At 32.8% G+C, this 21094-nt stretch overlaps 1 protein-coding gene across 1 annotated transcript; it reads right to left on the reverse strand.

Annotated features, from left to right (window-relative positions):
- Positions 1-4909: 4909 nt before the first annotated feature.
- On the reverse strand, positions 4910-20768 carry LOC114331923 (trypsin-1). Its single transcript, XM_028281615.2, has 4 exons — positions 20596-20768; positions 18010-18307; positions 5267-5463; positions 4910-5208 (listed from the first exon to the last, which is right to left on the reverse strand). The coding sequence occupies exons 1-4, from the start codon at positions 20645-20647 to the stop codon at positions 4955-4957; spliced, it is 801 nt and encodes a 266-aa protein (XP_028137416.1). The 5' UTR covers positions 20648-20768; the 3' UTR covers positions 4910-4954.
- Between the last annotated feature and the right edge of the window lie 326 nt (positions 20769-21094).

Here is a 21094-nt window from a genome sequence, read left to right on the forward strand (position 1 = left end):
AAGTGCGAAGAGGTGGAAAGATACATAGGCGGATCCAAAGTAGCTGAAGCATGGAAAACTATAAAAAATATCAGAAAAGAAAATAAAGGGCAGAGTAATTTAAATTTAATAAGTACCAAAGAATGGGAAGATTACTATAAGATACTACTGAGGGAAACTAGACCCGGATTTGAGGTAAATCAAATGGACATGCAAACGAATGTAAATGAACAAGTTAGAAGAATAACTAGAGAAGAAATAAAAGAAGCCTTATTAGAATCAAAAAATGGGAAAGCATCAGGACCTGGAAATATCCCCATCAAACTGATAAAATATGAATTGGAAAAGACTGCAAGACTTGTACACACTTCTAAATAGGTCAAAACGGCAAACAGGTGTATGTTTTCAAAAAAACTTTTGATAGTGTGTAAAAAATATTTTATTATCAGCTAAGTACTTTCGCCACATAACGTGTCATCATCAGAGCTTCCTAAAAGGACATATTTAAGATAAGATTTTTTAATATAAAAAAATAAGTGAAAAACTTACGCCCTCTTATAAAACCTTCATAGAAGAGCAATTGCTAAACAACACAATAAAAAACATGGATACTGGGCAAAAGCCACAGATATAAGGTATAATAACCCTTTAAAGTGAATAAAATCACATCTAAATTCTTTTATTAATTAGTGAGACAACATGGCTGAGTCAAACCATTTTGAGCCCACGTGAACAGCAGATCAGTTGAGGAAGACTGTCATTTATTAAAATGATAAAGAAGGAACTACAATCTTATGCGACCTCTATGTTCATAAATATTAATTAAAAATTGAAAATGACTAAAAAGCCATGTATAGGTTAAATGAAATTAAAGTTAAGATACTAAATTTTAAAGTTAAATTTTCAAAAAAATTTTCTATTATTACTATTGAAGTGAAATGTTAACGTGTATATTAAAAGTTATCAAAATTCTTCCAAAAAACAAAAATGTTATAGTTTGACCAAGTGTAGAAGAAGTTAGATGAAATCATACTTAGGAGAAATATCATTTGATAAGCTCAGAGTTCGAAAGCTGTTATTAAAATTAAAAATCTTATTGGTTAATTCAGACAAATAACAAATATTTACTTGTTTACAAATATGTAAACAATGAACGAAAATTCAAGAATACCTAAAAGTAATGTTCAAAAAACTTTCATAAATTGTTGGGTATACTGTATACTAAACCAAAATTACTAAAGAAATTTCTTAAAAATAGGATCAAATTTACAATATAATTGAATCTGGGTGTTAACACAGTAGAGAAAAGGAAAAAAACCCTCAAAACTGTGTTAACACCAAGATTCAATTAAATTGTAAATTTGATCCTATTTTTAAGAAATTTCTTTAGTAATTTTGGTTTAGTATACAGTATACCCAACAATTTATGAAAGTTTTTTGGACATTACTTTTAGGTATTCTTGAGTTTTCGTTCATTGTTTACATATTTGTAAACAAGTAAATATTTGTTATTTGTCTGAATTAATCAATAAGATTTTTAATTTTAATAACAGCTTTCGAACTCTGAGCTTATCAAATGATATTTCTCCTAGGTATGATTTCATCTAACTTCTTCTACACTTGGTCAAACTATAACAGTTTTGTTTTGTGGAAGAATTTTGATAACTTTTAATATACACGTTAACATTTCACTTTAATAGTAATAATAGAAAATTTTTTTGAAAATTTAACTTTAAAATTTAGTATCTTAACTTTAATTTCATTTAACCTATACATGGCTTTTTAGTCATTTTCAATTTTTAATTAATATTTATGAACATAGAGGTCGCATAAGATTGTAGTTCCTTCTTTATCATTTTCATAAATGACAGTCTTCCTCAGCTGATCTGCTGTTCACGTGGGCTCAAAATGGTTTGACTCAGCCATGTTGTCTCACTAATTAATAAAAGAATTTAGATGTGATTTTATTCACTTTAAAGGGTTATTATACCCTATATCTGTGGCTTTTGCCCAGTATCAATGTTTTTTATTGTGTTGTTTAGCAATTGCTCTTCTATGAAGGTTTTATAAGAGGACGTAAGTTTTTCACTTATTTTTTTATATTAAAAAATCTTATCTTAAATATGTCCTTTTAGGAAGCTCTGATGATGACACGTTATGTGTCGAAAGTACTTAGCTGATAATAAAATATTTTTTACACACTATCAAAAGTTTTTTTGAAAACATACACCTGTTTGCCGTTTTGACCTGATAAAATATGGACCAGACATACTGCACGAAATAATGACGGAACTCTTCAACAAATGCATGTTGCAGGGAGAAAAAATACCAGAAGACTGGAATTGTGCATATATACATTAGCTCGATTTACAAAAAAGGAGACAAAACGTTGTGCAAAAACTACAGAGGTATAAGTATAACCAGTGCAATGGGGAGGTTGTATGGCCGAGTATTAAAGAAAAGGGTGGAATTAGAAATTCAGGACATGGAAGAACAGAGTGGTTTTCGCGCCCGTAGATCGTGCGTAGATAACATATTCGTGATGCAACAAATAATAGAGAAAAGAAGAGCAAGGAATCTGTCTACTCACCTAACATTTATTGATCTAGAAAAAGCCTACGACACGGTACCTTTAAAGAAATTCTTTGACATTTTGACCACGATAGGCATAAGCGAAGCATATGTGCGAGCAATTCAAAATATGTATCATAATCCGAAAAGCTGTATTAAGCAGGGAAAATCTATGTGGAAACCATTCCCTGTTACAAAAAGTTTAAGGCAAGGGTGTTGCTTATCGCCAACACTATTTAAAATATACATCCAGAAAGCTCTGGAGCAATGGAGGAAAACAGTTGCTGGGATGGGAATAATAATTGAAGAAAACTGCTTAACAACTTTGTTTTTTGCTGATGACCAAGTAATTCTTGCCAACGATGAAAACGATATGGATTATATGCTAAGAAAGTTACAGATCGAATATGAAAAATGGGGCCTATGTATGAACATGGAGAAAACGGAATATTTGAGAATAGGAGAGGAAACCGAAGATCCGGAATTAGAGTTAAGAAATATAAGGAAATGTAAGGAATATAGATATTTAGGAAGCATAATATCAGAAGAAGGAACTTCAAAAAGAGACATACAGCATAGGATACAGCAAGGAAGGAAAGCAACTCGTATTTTAAATGGTCTACTATGGTCTAACAAGGTAAAGCTGAACACAAAGTTAACAATCTACAGAACAATTGTAGAATCTATTATAACTTATGGAGCAGAGTGTTGGCAACTCAAAGGAAAGGAAAGAAAAAATATAGAAGTAGCGGAAATGCATTACTTACGTAGAGCATGCAGAGTATCTAGATTAGAACATGTACCAAATGAGGAAATAAGACGACAGACAAATAGTTTATATTCCACGGTTCCATATAGAAACAAAGAAATTGCTATGGTATGGTCATGTTATGAGGATGTCAGAGGAAAGATGGCCAAAAAGAGCATTAAATTACACACCCATAAATAGAAGAAGAAGAGGAAGGCCTACAGAAACATGGAAGAAAGGCATAGAACAGTCTATGGGAGATAGAGCTATTGACGAAAACGAATGGGTGGATAGAAAACGATGGCGGGCGAAATGTGGGATGCGGAGGAGACCGTAGGAACCCCACTACTTATATACATATATAAAAATAAAATAAAAATTCCATTTTTATTCCGTTGCAATGCGAAGTCAAATCAATCTTATTTTTCACTCAAAATACGGAGCGCCGTCCAGCCCTCTGAATCGACGATTTTCGACTCTTGTTTGAGTCTCATCGGAGAGAACTTAAATAAATATTACTAAAAGATTTTTAAATTGAAAACTTATTGGTCCATTTTCTTGGTAACACCTCCATGGCTTCTAAAATTTGCAAGCCAGATGGATGCTGAAGCGAAGAAGACAAGAGGGAATTCAAAAAACTTACAATTTACGACCCCATCTGTTCAGTTGGTAAATTCCAACAGAAAATGGACCTAAGTTACTCAAAGAAGTAACGACAAATTTAAAAATAAAATAAAAATTCCATTTTTATTCAGTTGCAATGCGAAGGCAAAATAAACTTATTTTTCACTCAAAATACGGAGCGTAGTCCAGCCCTCTGAATCGACGATTTTCGACTCTTGTTGGAGTCTCATCGGAGAGAACGTAGGCCTGCTTCTCCATATTTTAAGTGATCAACACCGAGAGTTCACCCCCACACCGCAACTGACGTGAATGGACTAGGTGACTAGCGTCATCTGGCAATTGAAAGATGAAGTAGTTTTCAATACTAATAGCAATATTATTAATATTTGAAAAATATTAAAATATTACTAAAAGATTTTTAAACTGAAAACTTATTGTCTTACTGAAAACCTATTGTTCATCTTTTAAAGATCTTGATTGCGAGAAATTTGTAAAGTAATCCTGGTATACAAGGGTGAAACGAAATTGTCCATAAGTTTCGGATTGCATGTCGATCAAATCAACTTGACACCGACTATTCATTTTAGAAAATATCATAGGTTTTTCAACAAGTGCTTTTTTGATCTGAGCTTTAGAAAAGTTAGTTCAACCTTCTAAAGCAAGGCCATATTAAAAATACTAACATATTTTTCTACTGATGCTTCCTTTCATTACTAAGATATATTATAATATTACTATATTACAATGTAAGTGAATAGAATCGGAACTAAGAGGAATCGAAGAGTACATATGCTCTTTTTCTTATTTTATTAACGTCTATTTCACTATGAAAGTCCAATGTATGTTTGACAGAGGCTTCCTTGCTACTTCCCCAATTCACTTTCCAATATTTTCATCAGATGTGTCTTAGATAATTTAACTAGTTTTATACCTTTTTTATAGTGCTCAACCAGGATACCACCACGGTAAAAAATAATAAATAAAAAATAATAAATTTAATATATATTTTGGTCATTAAAAAATTATTCCATTCTATTGTGAAATGTTTTCATTGATCCAGTCAACAAAGTTGGCCACATTGGTGAATACATCAGGGGCTCCCCTGCTATGACAAGGAGTGATTATCCAAGTAGTGATACCAATGACAAAATTATCTTGGGTAAGAGGGCTACCGGTATCTCCATTGCAGTTATTAGCTCCATTTGCCAATACACCTGCGCAAATGTTGCTCTTTTCGTCCAAAGGACTCTTTTCTTGTATTAAATCTTCAAGAGCTTGATTGCAATCTAAAATCAAGTAAAAGTTAGATTAGATTAATCCAATTTTTGCAGATACTTTACTTACCGTCGTAGCTTATAAGGGGCAAGTCTGATATGTAGCTCAAAGTGTTGAAATCAGGCAAGAAGCTGTTGCCGTATCCAACAACATCAGCTAATCCAGTAACTGCAGCTCCTTGCTCGGGCAAATTAGCGGCTTTAATGGCATCGTTAAATTTCAATGGTTGCTTTAGTTTAACTAAAGCGATATCGTTTGGCCCAACTCTAAAAAACATTAAAATTACCCAATAATAACAAAAGAACTATCAGAAAATAATGATAAAACAATAAAAATATAAGACTTATAATGACTTTATATTTTTCCGTAGTGAACCACTTAACATTGTGTTCCAAAATATTTGGCAAAGTCTGATCCAGAAACAGGCTGAGAAGCGTTTTCTTCATACATTTGATACATTACAGTTAAATTTAGACCTAAGAGAAGGTATTTTCTACTGGCATGTCGTCGCGAATAGTGGGATTCGTTTGTAGGGTAACTATTTATGTGATAAAGGATTAATTTGTTCTTACTTCTTAAATTTTGGAATGCGGTGTACTAGAACCCCTTTCATCATTATTTCTTACACGGTATATTCCTACAACTGACTTTCGTATAACTGTGCGTAGGAATTTGTCGCTCTCATAAAATGTTTTCTTAAAACATCCCTTACAAATTTCAACTAAAATTCCACGAAGTTTTTATTTAGTATTTAATTAATTTTCGCTTAAATACCTGTATTATTTACACAAAGGCACAAAACAAACACCTAAAAACACTTTATAATAATGTCACCGTAAGAAGCGCCAGTGAGTTCTGCGCCGTTTGGTAGCGAATTCCAGAACTAACTCGACAAGATGCCTTATTCTAAAACTAAAACCCTACTAGTCTAGTCCCAACATACGGGTCCCGTGGACACTTTTAGTTCGCCGCGATTTGATAGTGGTATTATAGGTATTTTGGGTCGCTGAATCCAATGGCAGTGGTCTGGAAGTCCAAATGTGGTGTGTTTAATTGTTATTAACACATTATTACAAAATTAGGTGTTTTTCAGAAATTATTAGTAGCCCTGTAAATAAATTGATAGTGTTAAGGTCTTCTCTAGTGTATTTTTGGTCGCTGAATCGAATGAGACTAGTCGCGATTACTCAAAGTGTGTTCTTATTTTGTTAATAACAAAGTAATGTTTATTCGACGAAAAGCTCGAAATGCGTTATCTACAGCAAGTTTGTAGTCTTTTTCATAGTATTTTTATACGCTAAATCGATTGTCACTAGTAGTGATAGCTTAAACCACGTTCCGTCTTTATTATTAATAAATTATTGTAAAAATAACGGTTTATAGTACGTTTACTCACGGTTTTTGCTCTGAATTTTAAAAAACCACTTGAAATGACATGAAATTTGGCATGCACGTAGCTAACATGTCAAACAAACCAAGTGATATTGTGCCGATGTGTGCTTTTACCCTGGGGGTGAGTTTCACCCGGTTTCGTGGGTGAAAGAAGCAACCTTTAAAATAGGTCTGGAATTGGTTAAACTGATTAGTTCTAAGCAACGTTTGTTCTATACTGTTTTTTCATCAAGTCAATACTTTTCGAGTTATTTGCGAATGAATATGTTCATTTTTCAACAAAACAACCAGTCGCATTCGATTCAGCGACTCCAAATACACCAGAGAAGACCTTAACACTATCAATTTATATACAGGGCTTCTAATAATTCCTGAAAAACACCTAATTTTGCCATAATTTGTCAATAACAATTAAACGCACCACATTCTGGCTTCCAGACCACTTTCATTGCATTCAGCGACCCAAAAAACCTATAATACCACGATCAAATCTCGGCCAACTAGAAGTGTCCACGGGACCCCTATGTTGCGACTAGACTATGCGTAGCTTTCGATTTAACAGGCGTAATTTAAGTAAAGCCCCTTTTCTTTATCGGTGTAGACAAAATATTGACTCATGCCTAAATTTTGGATGACTCTAATAAAGAAATAGATTAAATTTTTCAGAAATGTGCCCTTTTACCAAACAGAAAATTAAAATAATTTTAGTTAAACTGTTTCGATGATTTTAAGAAAAAATGTGACTCATACCCTTTTCTTTGGAATCACAGTGGTCGATAATATCCTAAACGGATAGCCACTAAAAAAAAAAGGAGATATTCAGTAGTTGCTTTTTTTATACGTTTATATAGAATCGTACGATAAGTACATACAGATGATCCCAAACCTTTTTTCAGTGCGCCATTAATTTTGACGTTATAAATATAAGATTTTTAGAATGTCGCGAATCGAGGATTGACATTTTAGTTAAATCTGACAGTTGTCAGAATATTTATATTTATGTTTATATAAATATCAATATGTATGTATATAAATACACTGGGATGCAAACTTAATCGGACACCTTAACATGGGTCATTTTTGATGTCTCAAATTTTCTAAACCTGTTGTCCGATTTAAGTGATTTTTTTATGTTATACGCTCTGAGCTTCGCTGGTGTCGCTCCTTAGTCGCTCTAGACTACTAATTCAACTTTCGCCGGTAATTTTTAAATTTATTATTTAATTGTTATCGCTGAATATTTACAACGCAAAAAAGTAATTAAATTGTAATCGATTTTTTTAAGATTTTGCTAATCATTTTGACGTTCTATTGATAAAATATGAATTTCTTACTTCGGATACTTTCACAATTATCGTGTAGATGGCGCTAGATTAATTTATAATTACATATTACGGAACATTAAAAAACTTAAATTCAGTATTTAAAACGTAAGTATATTTAAGGTAAAAATATATACCACAGCTTTGACCAACTAATATTTTTTACAATTAATGTTTTTAATTTTAATTTTATATTAATCACTTTGACATTTATGTCAAATTTCCGGTAAACGTTTACAGACTTGCCACTACTGGCGCTCGCGAATTTGTAAATATCCCCTCTACGTACGAGCTCACAGCGTATAGCCTTATCCTTTAACAATATCGCTGTAATAATATTGTTGCTAAACAGGTAAATTTTTATTGGGTACCAGGTGTACCAATGAAACTGTGTTTTTTCTCAAACTTCGCATCACCCTGTGGAATATTCTAGCATTTATAAAATACTCAACTTACAACCTAACTATAGTCTCATGTTTTCTTAACATTTTGTTTTTTGATTCCTTCGCTTATGTTGGACCATAGAAAAGTTAGGTACCTACTTTAACAATTAGCCATGTCTTTCATCAATACAGGATCTTTTTTAAATAAGTATGGCAAACTTCAAGGGGTAATTCTACATAAAAAAATAATGACAGTTTGCTTTATAAATCTATGTCCGCAAATGCTTCGTTTCTGGATAGAGGGTGTTGAAATTTTTCTTACAAACTGACGATTTATTTATTGCTTTCAAACCGGTTGAGATATGCAAATGAAAGTACTCCGCACAAACCTTATGGAAATTAGGTCCCAGTGGATTTAGTTCATACTTTGGGAAAATACCCTTTGAAGCATTGTGATAAAAAGTTCTCAAGGGCACAACTCGATCGTATGGAGGATTTTCAAGATATAGAGGTACAAACTCGGAAAATTATAAGATTTACTGGGTATTCCAATTCCCTGAGTTACTGGTTATCTGGCAACATGTAGAAGTTTGGATCAAAGAAAAGTACTAGTAGTCTAAGATTTTTTCCTTACTATCCAATGGCGACCTTTACTTTGATCTTGACCTTCAACGGACGTCATCTTTTAGAGTTTCAAGGGTTTTCGGCATTAAATTGATATAAACAGATTACTCACGGGTTTTTGAAATCGCTAAACATAAATATGTCATCAGAATTGACCTCCGGAGCACGTGGTGGCCAGGGCCACTGCAAGAGACGTCATCTTCTAGAGTTTTGATGGTTTTTGGCATTTAATTGATGCGTATGAATTACTGGAGGGTTTTTTGAGGTTGCTAAATACGAATATGCTACCAGAACTGACTCCCGGAGCACCTGATTTCCAAAGTCAATGAAAAGGGCTTCTGGAGTTTCGAGGGTCTTCGGTACTACATTAATCCAATGGGATTAGCTATATGTTTTTGGGGTTGATGAACACGAATAAGTGATCAGCACAGACACAGGAGACCTTTTGCCTAAGACAGGTTATCTTCTGGGGTTTCGGAGAAATCAAATGGAGAAATTAAATGGATTACTCTTAGGGTTTTGGGGTTGCTGAACATCCATACACTATAAGATCCGACCCACACATCACATTGTGCCTACGGCACATCATCTTCTGGAGTTTCGAAAGTTTTCGGCATTAAATTGATAAAAAGGGATTACTCATGTCTTTTTGGGTTCGCTTAACGCTAATACGCCATCAGATCCGACTCACACAGTACCTGGTGCCTAAGGTTATTGAACTTCTTGAGTTTCGAGAGTTTTCGGCATTAAATTGATACGAATGGATTACTCATGGTTTTTTTGATTTGCTGAACACGAATACGCTATCAGAATAGACACCGGAGCACCTATCGCCTAAGGCAAGTCATCTTCTGGAGTTTCGAGAGTTTTTGGTACTAAATTGATACAAACGAATTGGTGCACACCGAGTACTCGGAGGTTTTCTGGGTTGTTGTTCGAAGAAAGCGTACAAATTGATGAATAGTTCATTTTGCTATTTGTAGATTTTTATTAAAATAACTATGTTGTGCTATTCAATTGTTTTTATTATTTATAAACATAAACTCAATTTATATCTGACAATGTTTTTCCTTCATTTATTTTAAGATTGATTTACTATTTTCTATTTTGATAGTGTTATTCATCGTGCTCACTAGATCCTCCAGAGTCTTTTATCTAAGTCATATTCGTGTTCAGTAACCCCTAAAACACAAGAGTAATCCACTTGCATCAATTTAGTACCGAAAACTCTCTAAACCCCAGAAGATGACGTGCCTTAGGCACCAAGTACCCCGGTGTCTGTTCTGATGGCGTATTTGTGTTCAGCAGCCCCAAAAAACCGTGAGTAATACCCATCTGCATCAATTTATTGCCGAAACTGCAGAAGAAGACCTGCCTTAGGCACCAGGTGCTCCGTGGGTCGAATCTGATGGCGTATTCACGTTCAGCAGTCCCAAAAAACTGTAAGTAATCAGTTTACATTAATTTAGTACCAGAAGCTCTCGAGTCTCCAAAGCATGACGTGCCTTAGGCACCAGTTTTCGTGTTCAGCAACTCCAAAAACCTATGAGTAATCCGTTTGCATTTATGTAGTAACGAAGACGCTCGAAACTCCAGGAGCCCCTTTCATTGACCGTGGAAACCAGGTGTTCCGGGAGTCGGTTCTGGTGGCATATTCGTGTTTAGCGATCTTAAAAAATCCTTCACTGATTCATTTGCATCAATTAAATGCCGGAAACTATCAAAACTCTAGAAGATGACGTCCCTTACAGTGACCCTGGCCACCACGTCCTCTGGAGGTCAATTCTGATGGAATATTCGTGTTTAGCGATCCCAAAAACCCGTAAATAACTTGTTTATATCAGTTTAACCTTTAACTACCCGCGCATCAAGTTATAACATAACTACACGCGTGGCGTACTTTGTACGCCACAAGAAAATACACTTAAAAACAGCGGATTTGTTTAATTTTTTTTGAAAAAATACACTTAGTTGTTTGTTATAAACCTTATTCGGCATCAGTGAATACTTGGAGTTCCTTTTCAGTAAGCCAATTGGGATTTATAACTGGAATCATGGAATAACTGGATTCCATGATAAATAAAATTACTAATAAAAAAATTTTTAAATGTGATTTTTTACAGGAGAAAAAGTATTGTTTACAAAGAAAAATATATTTTTTGCCATAATGACTAAAAAACAATTAAAATATGTACTTATATTACGACTTATAGTAATATAATCCTGGGGTATATTGTCCACCACCGGAAACAACAAATAATAAAATGTAAATTACGATCTTTCCAGAACGCCGATTATAACGAAACTAAAACCAAATTGTAAAGCACATTCCAGTGATAGATTAGAAAAATAAGCAAGGTCAAAAATTAAATTTTTAAATATATTTCCAGTAGAATTCTTATATCTGGCGTACAAAGTACGCCAGCGCGTGTAGTTAAAGGTTAATGCTGAAAACATCGAAACTCTTAAAGATGACGTCCGTTGAAGGTCAAGGTAAAAGTAAAGGTCGCCACTGGATAGCCTGGAAAAAATGCTAGACTACTAGTACTTTTATTTAATCCAAACTTCTACATGTTGCTAGATAACCAGTAACTCAGAGAATTGGAATACCCGGTAAATCTTATAATTTTCCGAGTTTGTGCCTCTATATCTTGAAAATCCTCCATACGATCGAGATGTGCCCATGAGAACTTTTTATCAGGATGCTTCAAAGAGTGTTTTCCCAAAGTATGAACCAAATCCACTGGGACCTAATTTCCATATGGTTTGTACGGGGTATTTTGGTTGGTTTTAAGACGTAGTATTGAGTTTTGTACATTTTTTTACATACAAGTAAGAATTTAATATTCACCATTGGCGTACATACGGGTAATATGTCCCATAAAAACATGGCTAATTGTTAAAGTACCTTTAACTTTTTTATGGTCCAACATAAGCGAATGAATAAAAAAATATAATGTTGAGAAAACATGCTATAGTTGGGTTCTAATTTGATTATTTTATAAATGCTAGACTAGACTAGTCCACAGGGTGATGCGAAGTTTGAGAAAAAACATAGTTTCATTGGTACATCCGGTATACAATGAAAATTTACCTGTTTGGCAACAATATTGTTACAGCGATATTGTTAATATAAATTAAATAACGGCGATATTGTTAATTATAAAGAGTAAGACATATTAAAAAATCACTTAAATTGGACAACAGGTATAGGAAATTCGAGACATCAAAAATTACCCATTTTTAAGGTATCCGGTTAATTTTGCACCCCAGTGTATTTGCCAGAATATTACTATTTAAAATATTTTAAGGAAAAAAATAAATAAATATAGAATACAATTTTTATTATGCAATGCCCGAATATACCAATCACATAAAATATTTATATTTACGTCGTTGACAAATTTCTAACCTAGAATTACAATTTGTCATTTTATCCGTTAAAATTGTGAAACCTACTATCACGATAGATTACTTTTATTTCAAATTATCTTTATTCGCATCATGAATTGGTTACCTATTTAGAGTATTGTAACTGTCAACCAATTATACATCTATAAGTATAAGTAGCTTTAATATGGAAATACCCTTCTATTGTATTCAACGAATACATAAATTTCGAAGTTGTATGTATAGTAATTACGGATGTACGTTTTTTTCTATCACTTCGAGCTTAATGCTTTAGAGAGAATGGTTTGAGAGAGAATGGTTTGGGATCCACAATGCATTATAATGTGTACATTATTGTATGTATATGTATATAGTACATTACATACATACATATAGTACATTATATCATAAAATTTAAGATAGCGTTATACTATAAAAAAAATTCAAATTCAAATTACATTTGTAACGAATATTCTGATGTTTTTTGAACAAATTATGAAGCATAACGTAAACAATTAACGTAAAAAGTGAAATTATGTATAGTTCATATCATTAGCTGCAATCTGTAAAAGTTTCAAGTTTCTTCATTGTAAAAAACAAGAGAATTTAAGCATTTTCTATTAAAATCGTTTTTTTTTTATTTAAACAATTAATAAACATAAAAAAAATTTATTGACTATTCGTGTATTGTTCCCGCGAATGCATATGTGTGCAAATTTTCATTCATTTGCATTGAACGTAAGGCAGTCAAATTAACGTCTAAAGATTTGACGCAAACTATTGAACTAAAGAAAAGCATTTAATAAAAAATTAAGGCAATGGAAGTCAACTATTAAGGACAATGTTGCCGGGTTTAGACGTAAATAAACACAATTCAAACCAAACAATAAACTGGTATGGATACCCCTGCAGAGAATTCCTGAAAATACATGGCCAAAATGTATAAAAACGATCAGAAAACGAGGTACACAAATACGGTCCTGCTGGAGAGAAGGTGTCGAAGATAATATGACCGCCAGTGCTAGTTGACCAATTTATGCATGCTTTTTATCTAATCATCATCATGTAGCCGCGCTATTATACCTTTCACCCTATTATGGTATGTTATTATTATTAACCACACTTAATATAATTAACATGGAATATGTTTCATGCTTAATTTTGAACAACCTTATCATAATAAAATAAGATGTTATTAACTCCATCCATAGCCACTGACATAAGTGAAGTGAAATAAACTTGATCGTAAAATGAACGTGTTCTTATAATATTTTTTGTGTATAAAACATTGACCAGAATCAAGCGTAAGGCATTCGAAATTGTTAATAGACGTGGTATGTTTATAGTTGATATTTATCAAATGATGAAAGTGTTGCCAATGCGAGTCCATTATACTGTTAGATATAGAAATTGAGTCAATACTCGCAATCTTAAAGTTTGTATTTTTTAATAGTTGTTACACAATCATGGGGCAACCGGTTTCGCGGCTTACCATTCTTGCCTCATCATCAGGCCCAGTACATAAGGTCTTCGCAATTACAGACTACAAGCTAAAAATCACAAATAAATAAAAATGTACGTATATATAAAAACAACTATGTCTTGATTTAAATTAAAATACATACAACAAAGCAAAACAACTGCAGAGTACTGAACTTAGCAGTCTATACTATGAGTGTATACTGAGACATTTTGCCATTGGGAGTAACCAATCTGATGAGAATTGCTTGGTATATAATATAATATATGCTGCTACCATTAATCCTTAAGTGGTTGGGTTGATGGAGTCTTGACAAGGTGGTATGTATATGATCAAAATACACATAAAGTTATTAGTAATAGGCATGTATTTACATATACAATATCATATTACTATTAACTTTATGTGTATTTTGATCATATTATACCATCTTCTTAAGACTCCATCAACCCTTAACCACTTAAGGATTGATGGAATAGTCGGGATTGATGGTATATAGATGGTATAGTTAAGGGTAGATGGTATAAGACATATGGTGTCGGACACAACTGGCTAGTGATTTTAGTTGGTATTTTTTTGTTTTTGGTCAATTTTGCCAAAATAGGCAAAATTACTAACTATTTAGTAATTATTTTTTTTTGCCAATTTTATCAAATTGGCAGAATTACTTACTAAAATCACTAGCCAGTTGTGTCTGAGTTTAGCGAACCGACTATAGTATATTATATACCAAGCAATTCTCATCAAATTGGTCACTACCAATGTCAAAATGTCTCAGTATACACTCTATAGACTACTAAGTTCAATACTCTGCAGTTGTTTTGCTTTATTGTATGTATTTTAATTTAAATCAAGACATAGTTGTTTATATATATTTTAGTGGAGTATCAGTATGTATTAGTCTGTTATTTGGAGAAAAAGAAAACAACTCTCTTTCTTTAATTACTCAATATTTCGCTGACTATTTATCAACTTCATCGGGAGATAACTACCTACTATATAAATAGAATTTAGTTTAAATAAGAAAAGAATAGGAATTAATGACTTACAGATTTAGAGTTAAAAGTTTATAAAAATATTCATTTAGCTATGTTCAAAACAGTACTAACAATACCAGTCACAAATATCTACATCATTAGTTGATTAAAAATATAAAAAGTAAAACATAAAACAATTAAAAACGTTTAACACACAATAAACTTACACATTTAAAATATAGATGATGATTAAAATGTTGTTTAAAAATAAAAATTAATTTAAAATATTAAGAATATTACAAAAGATGTTGCTCAATTGTCCCATGTCTGCTTTATAATTTATTGCATATTGTTCTTTGTTAATCTGACATATTTTCAAAAACAGTCTCTTTTTATAATTGTTTTCTTGTTGAAGAATCCTAACATTTTGATAGTCAAATTGGTGCCCAGTTTTTAAATGGTGGTCAACTGCCGCACATGTGTTTTTCTTTTTGGTACAGTCACTTCTATGCGGTGTAATTCGCTGTTTAAGCCAACGCGAAGTTTGGCCAACATAGCAACTCTGACAATCTAAACAGGGCAATTTGTAGATGACGTTAGTTTTATTCAGAGTTGGAATCTTGTCTTTGACTTTAGAAAACAGTTGTTTGTTTTCTAATAAATTATATTGAACAATTTTGATATTGTTAAATTGTTTAAATAATCTAGTGACAGAAGGTGTTAAATGCTTTATTAACAGCAGTTTTTTATATTGAATTGCTTGTACTGCTCCGATATCAGTTAGACCGTCAAAAATGTCTGAGTTAAAGATCAATTTTTTAAGGATGTGATTTGGGTATCCAATGTTTTCAAATATGTCTAACAGCAAGTTTAAGTTTCTGTTTATAAATTTATCGTCACTAATATGTCTTACCCTATTTTTCATTGCAATTACTGTATTAAATTTTGATGAGTAGGATGATTTAAGAAATAGTTTAAATATCTTCCAGAGTGTGTTGGCTTTTGATACCAATCTATCATTATTTTGTTTTGTTCAGTTTTTATTAATTTGGTGTCCAGAAATGATACGGAACTGTCATTTTCGATCTCTAAAGTAAATTGGATATGTGTATTAAAGGTATTGAAAATGTTCAGGGTATTTTGAATTTGTAAAGAAGGAACTGAACAAATAAGGTCGTCTACAAATTTTTTAATGGAGGGCAAAGAGATAGGTAATTGTGTAATTATGACATCCAGTAAATGGTCCAAAATAATTGTTGTTATTATGGGGCTGAGTGGACTACCCATAGGTGCTCCAAATATTTGTAGATAGAATTTATCATTAAAACTGAAATAGGTGTTATCAAAAACATACTTCAGAAGAAATAAAAAGCTATTCTTGGAAATTGTTGTATAATTCTGAATTTGATTCCGTTTTGACTGTATTATATTGTAGCGTGCTTACGGTTAAAATAATACTCTCGATTCGTTTATACGAATTTATTTATACTAGTTACAGATCGAATTTATATTATACACTAACTCTATTTACAAAAATTGTGCCTTATATATCCTAGCCGTTATTTCTGGAACGTTCCAGAAAAACGGAACCGCCCATCACTAGTAATCATTGGCCTTGACCGTCGATCAGTCGCGAAGAATCGTCCATCCACTCGTTCGCTGAATAATTATTCCATATGTTTCCTCACGTGATGCGCTGTCGAGACGGAACCTGTTATCTGCCGTCGGTAATTCGTTACACTGGTCCCTTCTTAAGATCTGAGCGTCCCGATCAGCAACTTTAGATGAAGGTCCAGGACGGCGGAATCTACAGGATTCTCTAGCTCTGCATACAACCCTCAAGAAGAAGTAACAGTCTACTGTCCTTGAAGGGTACGACATCTTCGGGTTAATGCAACACACAGTAATTCGTACGCCGGTTTCTCTGAAGATCACTTTAAGCATGCTTCTCACAATCTTCCAATCCAGATCTTCTACTGCATGGCCTATTTTTGGTAAAGCCAAATTTTTGATGTCAAAATAACACACGAATTTCTTCAAATTAGTTAGAGCACGCCATATATTCTCGTAGCTTGGTGTGTCTGTATAACACTTCTTGGTCACCATATAAAGCAAAGATCGAGAACTATCTTCTAATCGCAACACTCTTCTCACTTTAGGCTGCTGATTTCTTAACTCGTCCAGGCGGCCGAACTTTCTATTGAATATGCACGATATTCCTTTAGTCATCTCGAGATCTTGGGCAACACAGTGGGCTAGAGAGACGTCTTCTGGAACACTAAACAGATCCTGCTGAACTTCTGTGGTCACGCCGAATCTAGCACTCTTTCTCTCTGCGTAATTTGACATAAATTCCCTAAAACTTGGTTGTGCGGCATCTTTCATCTCCTGTCGGAAGACTTGGGCTTCTTCCGTTTCATTTGAGCCAGCATATGGTGCAAGACGATTTATGTGAATAACTTTTGGTTTACCGTTTGGCAACTTCTTAATTCTGTATATTACGTCATTTATTTTCTTCTTAACTTCATACTAGTAGCGGATGATAACATATTTTTTGAGGTGGTGACAGCAGCCGATAGTTCTACCTCTTCATCCTCCGTAGTAACGGTCATCGGCATCGGTAAAAAATGTTTGCTTGTTGAAGCGGCAGCTGGTTTTTGACAGGATAATATTGTATTTTGATATAGACCATTCATTACTGCATAACAGGTATTTAGGAACCGCATTAACTTTAATTCTGGATTTATTATAACTCATTAGCGTTATTATTTTTTTAGTTCAATTAATTGATTAAGATTTGGTCATATTTTAAACGTTCGTAGAAAAAATATTGTTCCTAACTCTTTCGGAAAGTCTCTTTTCCGCACTCGACTGCTTGCCGAACTCCGCTTCGCGTCGTTCAGCAAACTGCAATCGCGTGCGGAAAAGTATGACTTTCCGCACTAGTTAGGAAAATAGTTATATCAGAATTGAAATAAAGTTTTATTTAATAAGAACCAAATAAGCAGATTAAATACCAACATTCTACTTTCATTACTACACTACGACACTACTACTTATCCATAGACCGACAAGATTCGTTCCTAAATTCTAATCTGCAAATGTACCTAAACAATTTTGATTGGAATAAGCAAATGAAGTACCGTAAACTACCCACCAGTCATACGTTGGAGTTATGCCGCTAGCGTGCTTAGTCATTCAGGCAACTATATGCAATTAATTGGGCAAAAAAAATTGTACTTACACTTGTGAGTTATAGTCTGGATGAACCACCCATCTTTCAATATCAACAGTCTGTTTATTAGGATCGGCTCCTTGCAGTTTAACAGCACCGGCCACTACTTTGTTAGCAGCACCTTCACATTCGGCAGATGTAAGAACCCAATTTTCATTTAAGATGACACCTCCACAAACATGTGTATTAACAAACAAAAAATTTGATTGAAGTGAAACTACCCAAGGGAATTGTCCATCTGTAGCCTCTGTACCACCATCCAAATCTAAGCCATTGCGGGTATTTCTAGATTTTATTTGATTAAATCCTGAAATAGATATTGTACAGGGTGTTCCATTAATAATTGTCCATATAGTAACTGGAGAAACCTTAGCACAAAATACGAAGATTTAACCTAAAACACTTAAATAAAATATGGTTCCTTACTAAGTTACAGGGTGATTTATTTAAAAATTTAAAAATTATTTTTGCTCAGCAATTTAAAACTGGTCGACGTATCCTTTTCATACTTGGTAGGAAGTATAGGTACTGTACAAGTTACTAAATTGTGTTAAACACACGTTTCTGTCTATTACCAGAGGCGTACGACGGGGAAAAGTGAATGGTTGACCCTTTCCAAATTCTACGCCACTGGCGGAATTGCTATTTTAGTTCAATTTTTCGATTCTCCAATACTTTCTATGAAAACAATATACTCTTCATTCTTAACGATAAAGTCATTAGTTTCGAGATCTTTGAAGTTAAAAATGAAACGACACGGTTATTTTGATTAATGTATTGTGTCGCTTCATTTTTAATTTCAGATATCTCGAAAACTAATCATTTTATAGTTACGAATGAAGAGTATATTATTTACATAAAGAGTATTGAAAAATCAAAAAATTACACTAAAATAACAATTTCATCAGTGGCTTAGAATTTGGGAAGGGTCAACCAGACACTATCCCCTGTCGTACGCCTCTGGTAGTAGCTAGAAACGTTTATTTATCTTACTTTAGTAGGGTGTACAGTATGTACCTACACTTTCTGCCATGTATGATAAGGATACGCCAAATAGTTTTAAAGTACAATAAAATATTTTATTAAATTTAATCATATGAATCATACCGTATTAATCAAAATAACTGTGCCGTTTCATATTTAACTTCAAATATCTCGAAAACTAATGACTTTATCGTTACAAATGAGGTGTATATTATTTACGTAGAGAGTATTGGAGAATCTAAAAATGGCACTAAAATGGTAATTCCTCCAGTGGCGTAGAATTTGAGAAGGGTCAACCATTTACTATCCCCTGCCGTACGCCTCTGGTAGTAGCTAGAAACGTTTATCATAATTTAGTAGGGTGTATAGTAGTCGCACTTTCTGCCAAGTATGAAAAGGACACGTCGAATAGTTTTAAAATGCTGGGCAAAAATAGTTTTTAAATTTTTAGGTAAAACACCCTGTAACTCGGTAAGGAACCACATTTTATTAAGTGTTTTAGGTTAAATCTTCGTATTTTGTGCTAAGGTTTTTCCAGTTACTATATGGATAATTATTAATGAAACACCCTGTATAATTAAGACATAATATATAGTCCTTATCGGAAAACCGTATCTTAATGAATAGCAGGTATAATAATTAAAAGTGTAACAGATTACAATTTATTAATTTCTACCTGGGCCGATAACTTGACCACACCATTCAAATAGATACACATGACTTTGTAATAAGCTTAAGACTAAGGTTTTCTAAAATATCTTGATATGTACTATACATATATACAAATATACATAATATGTGAAATGATTAATATAATTTCAGAGTCGTGTGGACTGTATATTTTTATAGGTTGGGTGATATGTGTAAGACTGGTAAACTGTCATGAATGTGTGTTATCTTTACAAATTTTCAAATCAGATGGTATGATTTTTCTGACAGATATTTTCAAATAAAACTTTAGTTCACCTCCTTTGATGAACTATCGGAATTCGATATAATCGATAATCGATATCGGAAGCATATTAGAAGAAATATGGTTCATCCCAATAAAGCACCTCAAAAATATTCAAAACACCATTTTAAACTCATCAACTTTAAAATATACCTATGTGTTTGAATTTTCAACATACATAAATTAGGTAGATAAAATTAAACTATTAAAAGATTTTTTGGTATTATGGTTCCCCCATATATGTTAATTAGTGATTCATATAATGTATTTGGTAATGATTTCCGAAAGGGAGATTAACTTATTTGCAATTAATATTGTAGATATTTCCCATTAAAATTAGTAGATAATATAAAAATGAAAAAAGGATATAGTTTCAGAACTATATTAGAAGAATGTATATTCAAAAAAACTTTTCCAAATAACTTTTTCCGATATCTCTAACGCGAAGCAAAATATCGAAAAATCACCCTGTTAGTGAATTCGCAGGAGGCCGTGTCTAAAGTTTAAATTCCAGTTGAGTATCTTAAAAAATGTGAACCATCTGTATAAATGTATGACTGCACAAAATTTTAAATCTGTATTTATTTTGATAGCCGAAATATGGGGGTGTCTTAGTCTTAAATGCGACACACTGTATATTTTTAATAAATAAAACTTACCATAGGTTGTTGCCAATAGCCCAAATAAAACAAAAACTTTAAGTCCCACCATATTTCTAATGATAAAACTCTAAATATCTACTAATTTTTTTTTATATATATACAGTTCAAACTGAGTAAAATTTACTATGTTAAGTAAGGTAACGATAACAAGAATTATCAGATCATGTAAAGTACAATAAAAAAATTATATAGGACAATGAAGTGAATCAAATATCTAAGATATACAAATGATGAAATTCAATTCAAACGAAATTTTGGTGACATTGTTTTAGTTTTGTCATCATAATTTAGATATTTGTTGCATTTGTAGTGTTTACCAAATATATCATATCAAATTAAAAACCACCTTAGTGTGTGGGGTTGCAGAAGGAATGACGTAGCTGGTAATAATTTACTCGCGGCAATAGAAAATACCAATTTAGTAATTCTTAATACCGGAGAGGAAACTTTGATTTCTACTCCACAGCAAGTTCATAAATCAGCAGTAGATATAACA

Source organism: Diabrotica virgifera, chromosome 1 (assembly GCF_917563875.1).
Source record: "Diabrotica virgifera virgifera chromosome 1, PGI_DIABVI_V3a".
Lineage (NCBI taxonomy): Eukaryota > Metazoa > Arthropoda > Insecta > Coleoptera > Chrysomelidae > Diabrotica > Diabrotica virgifera.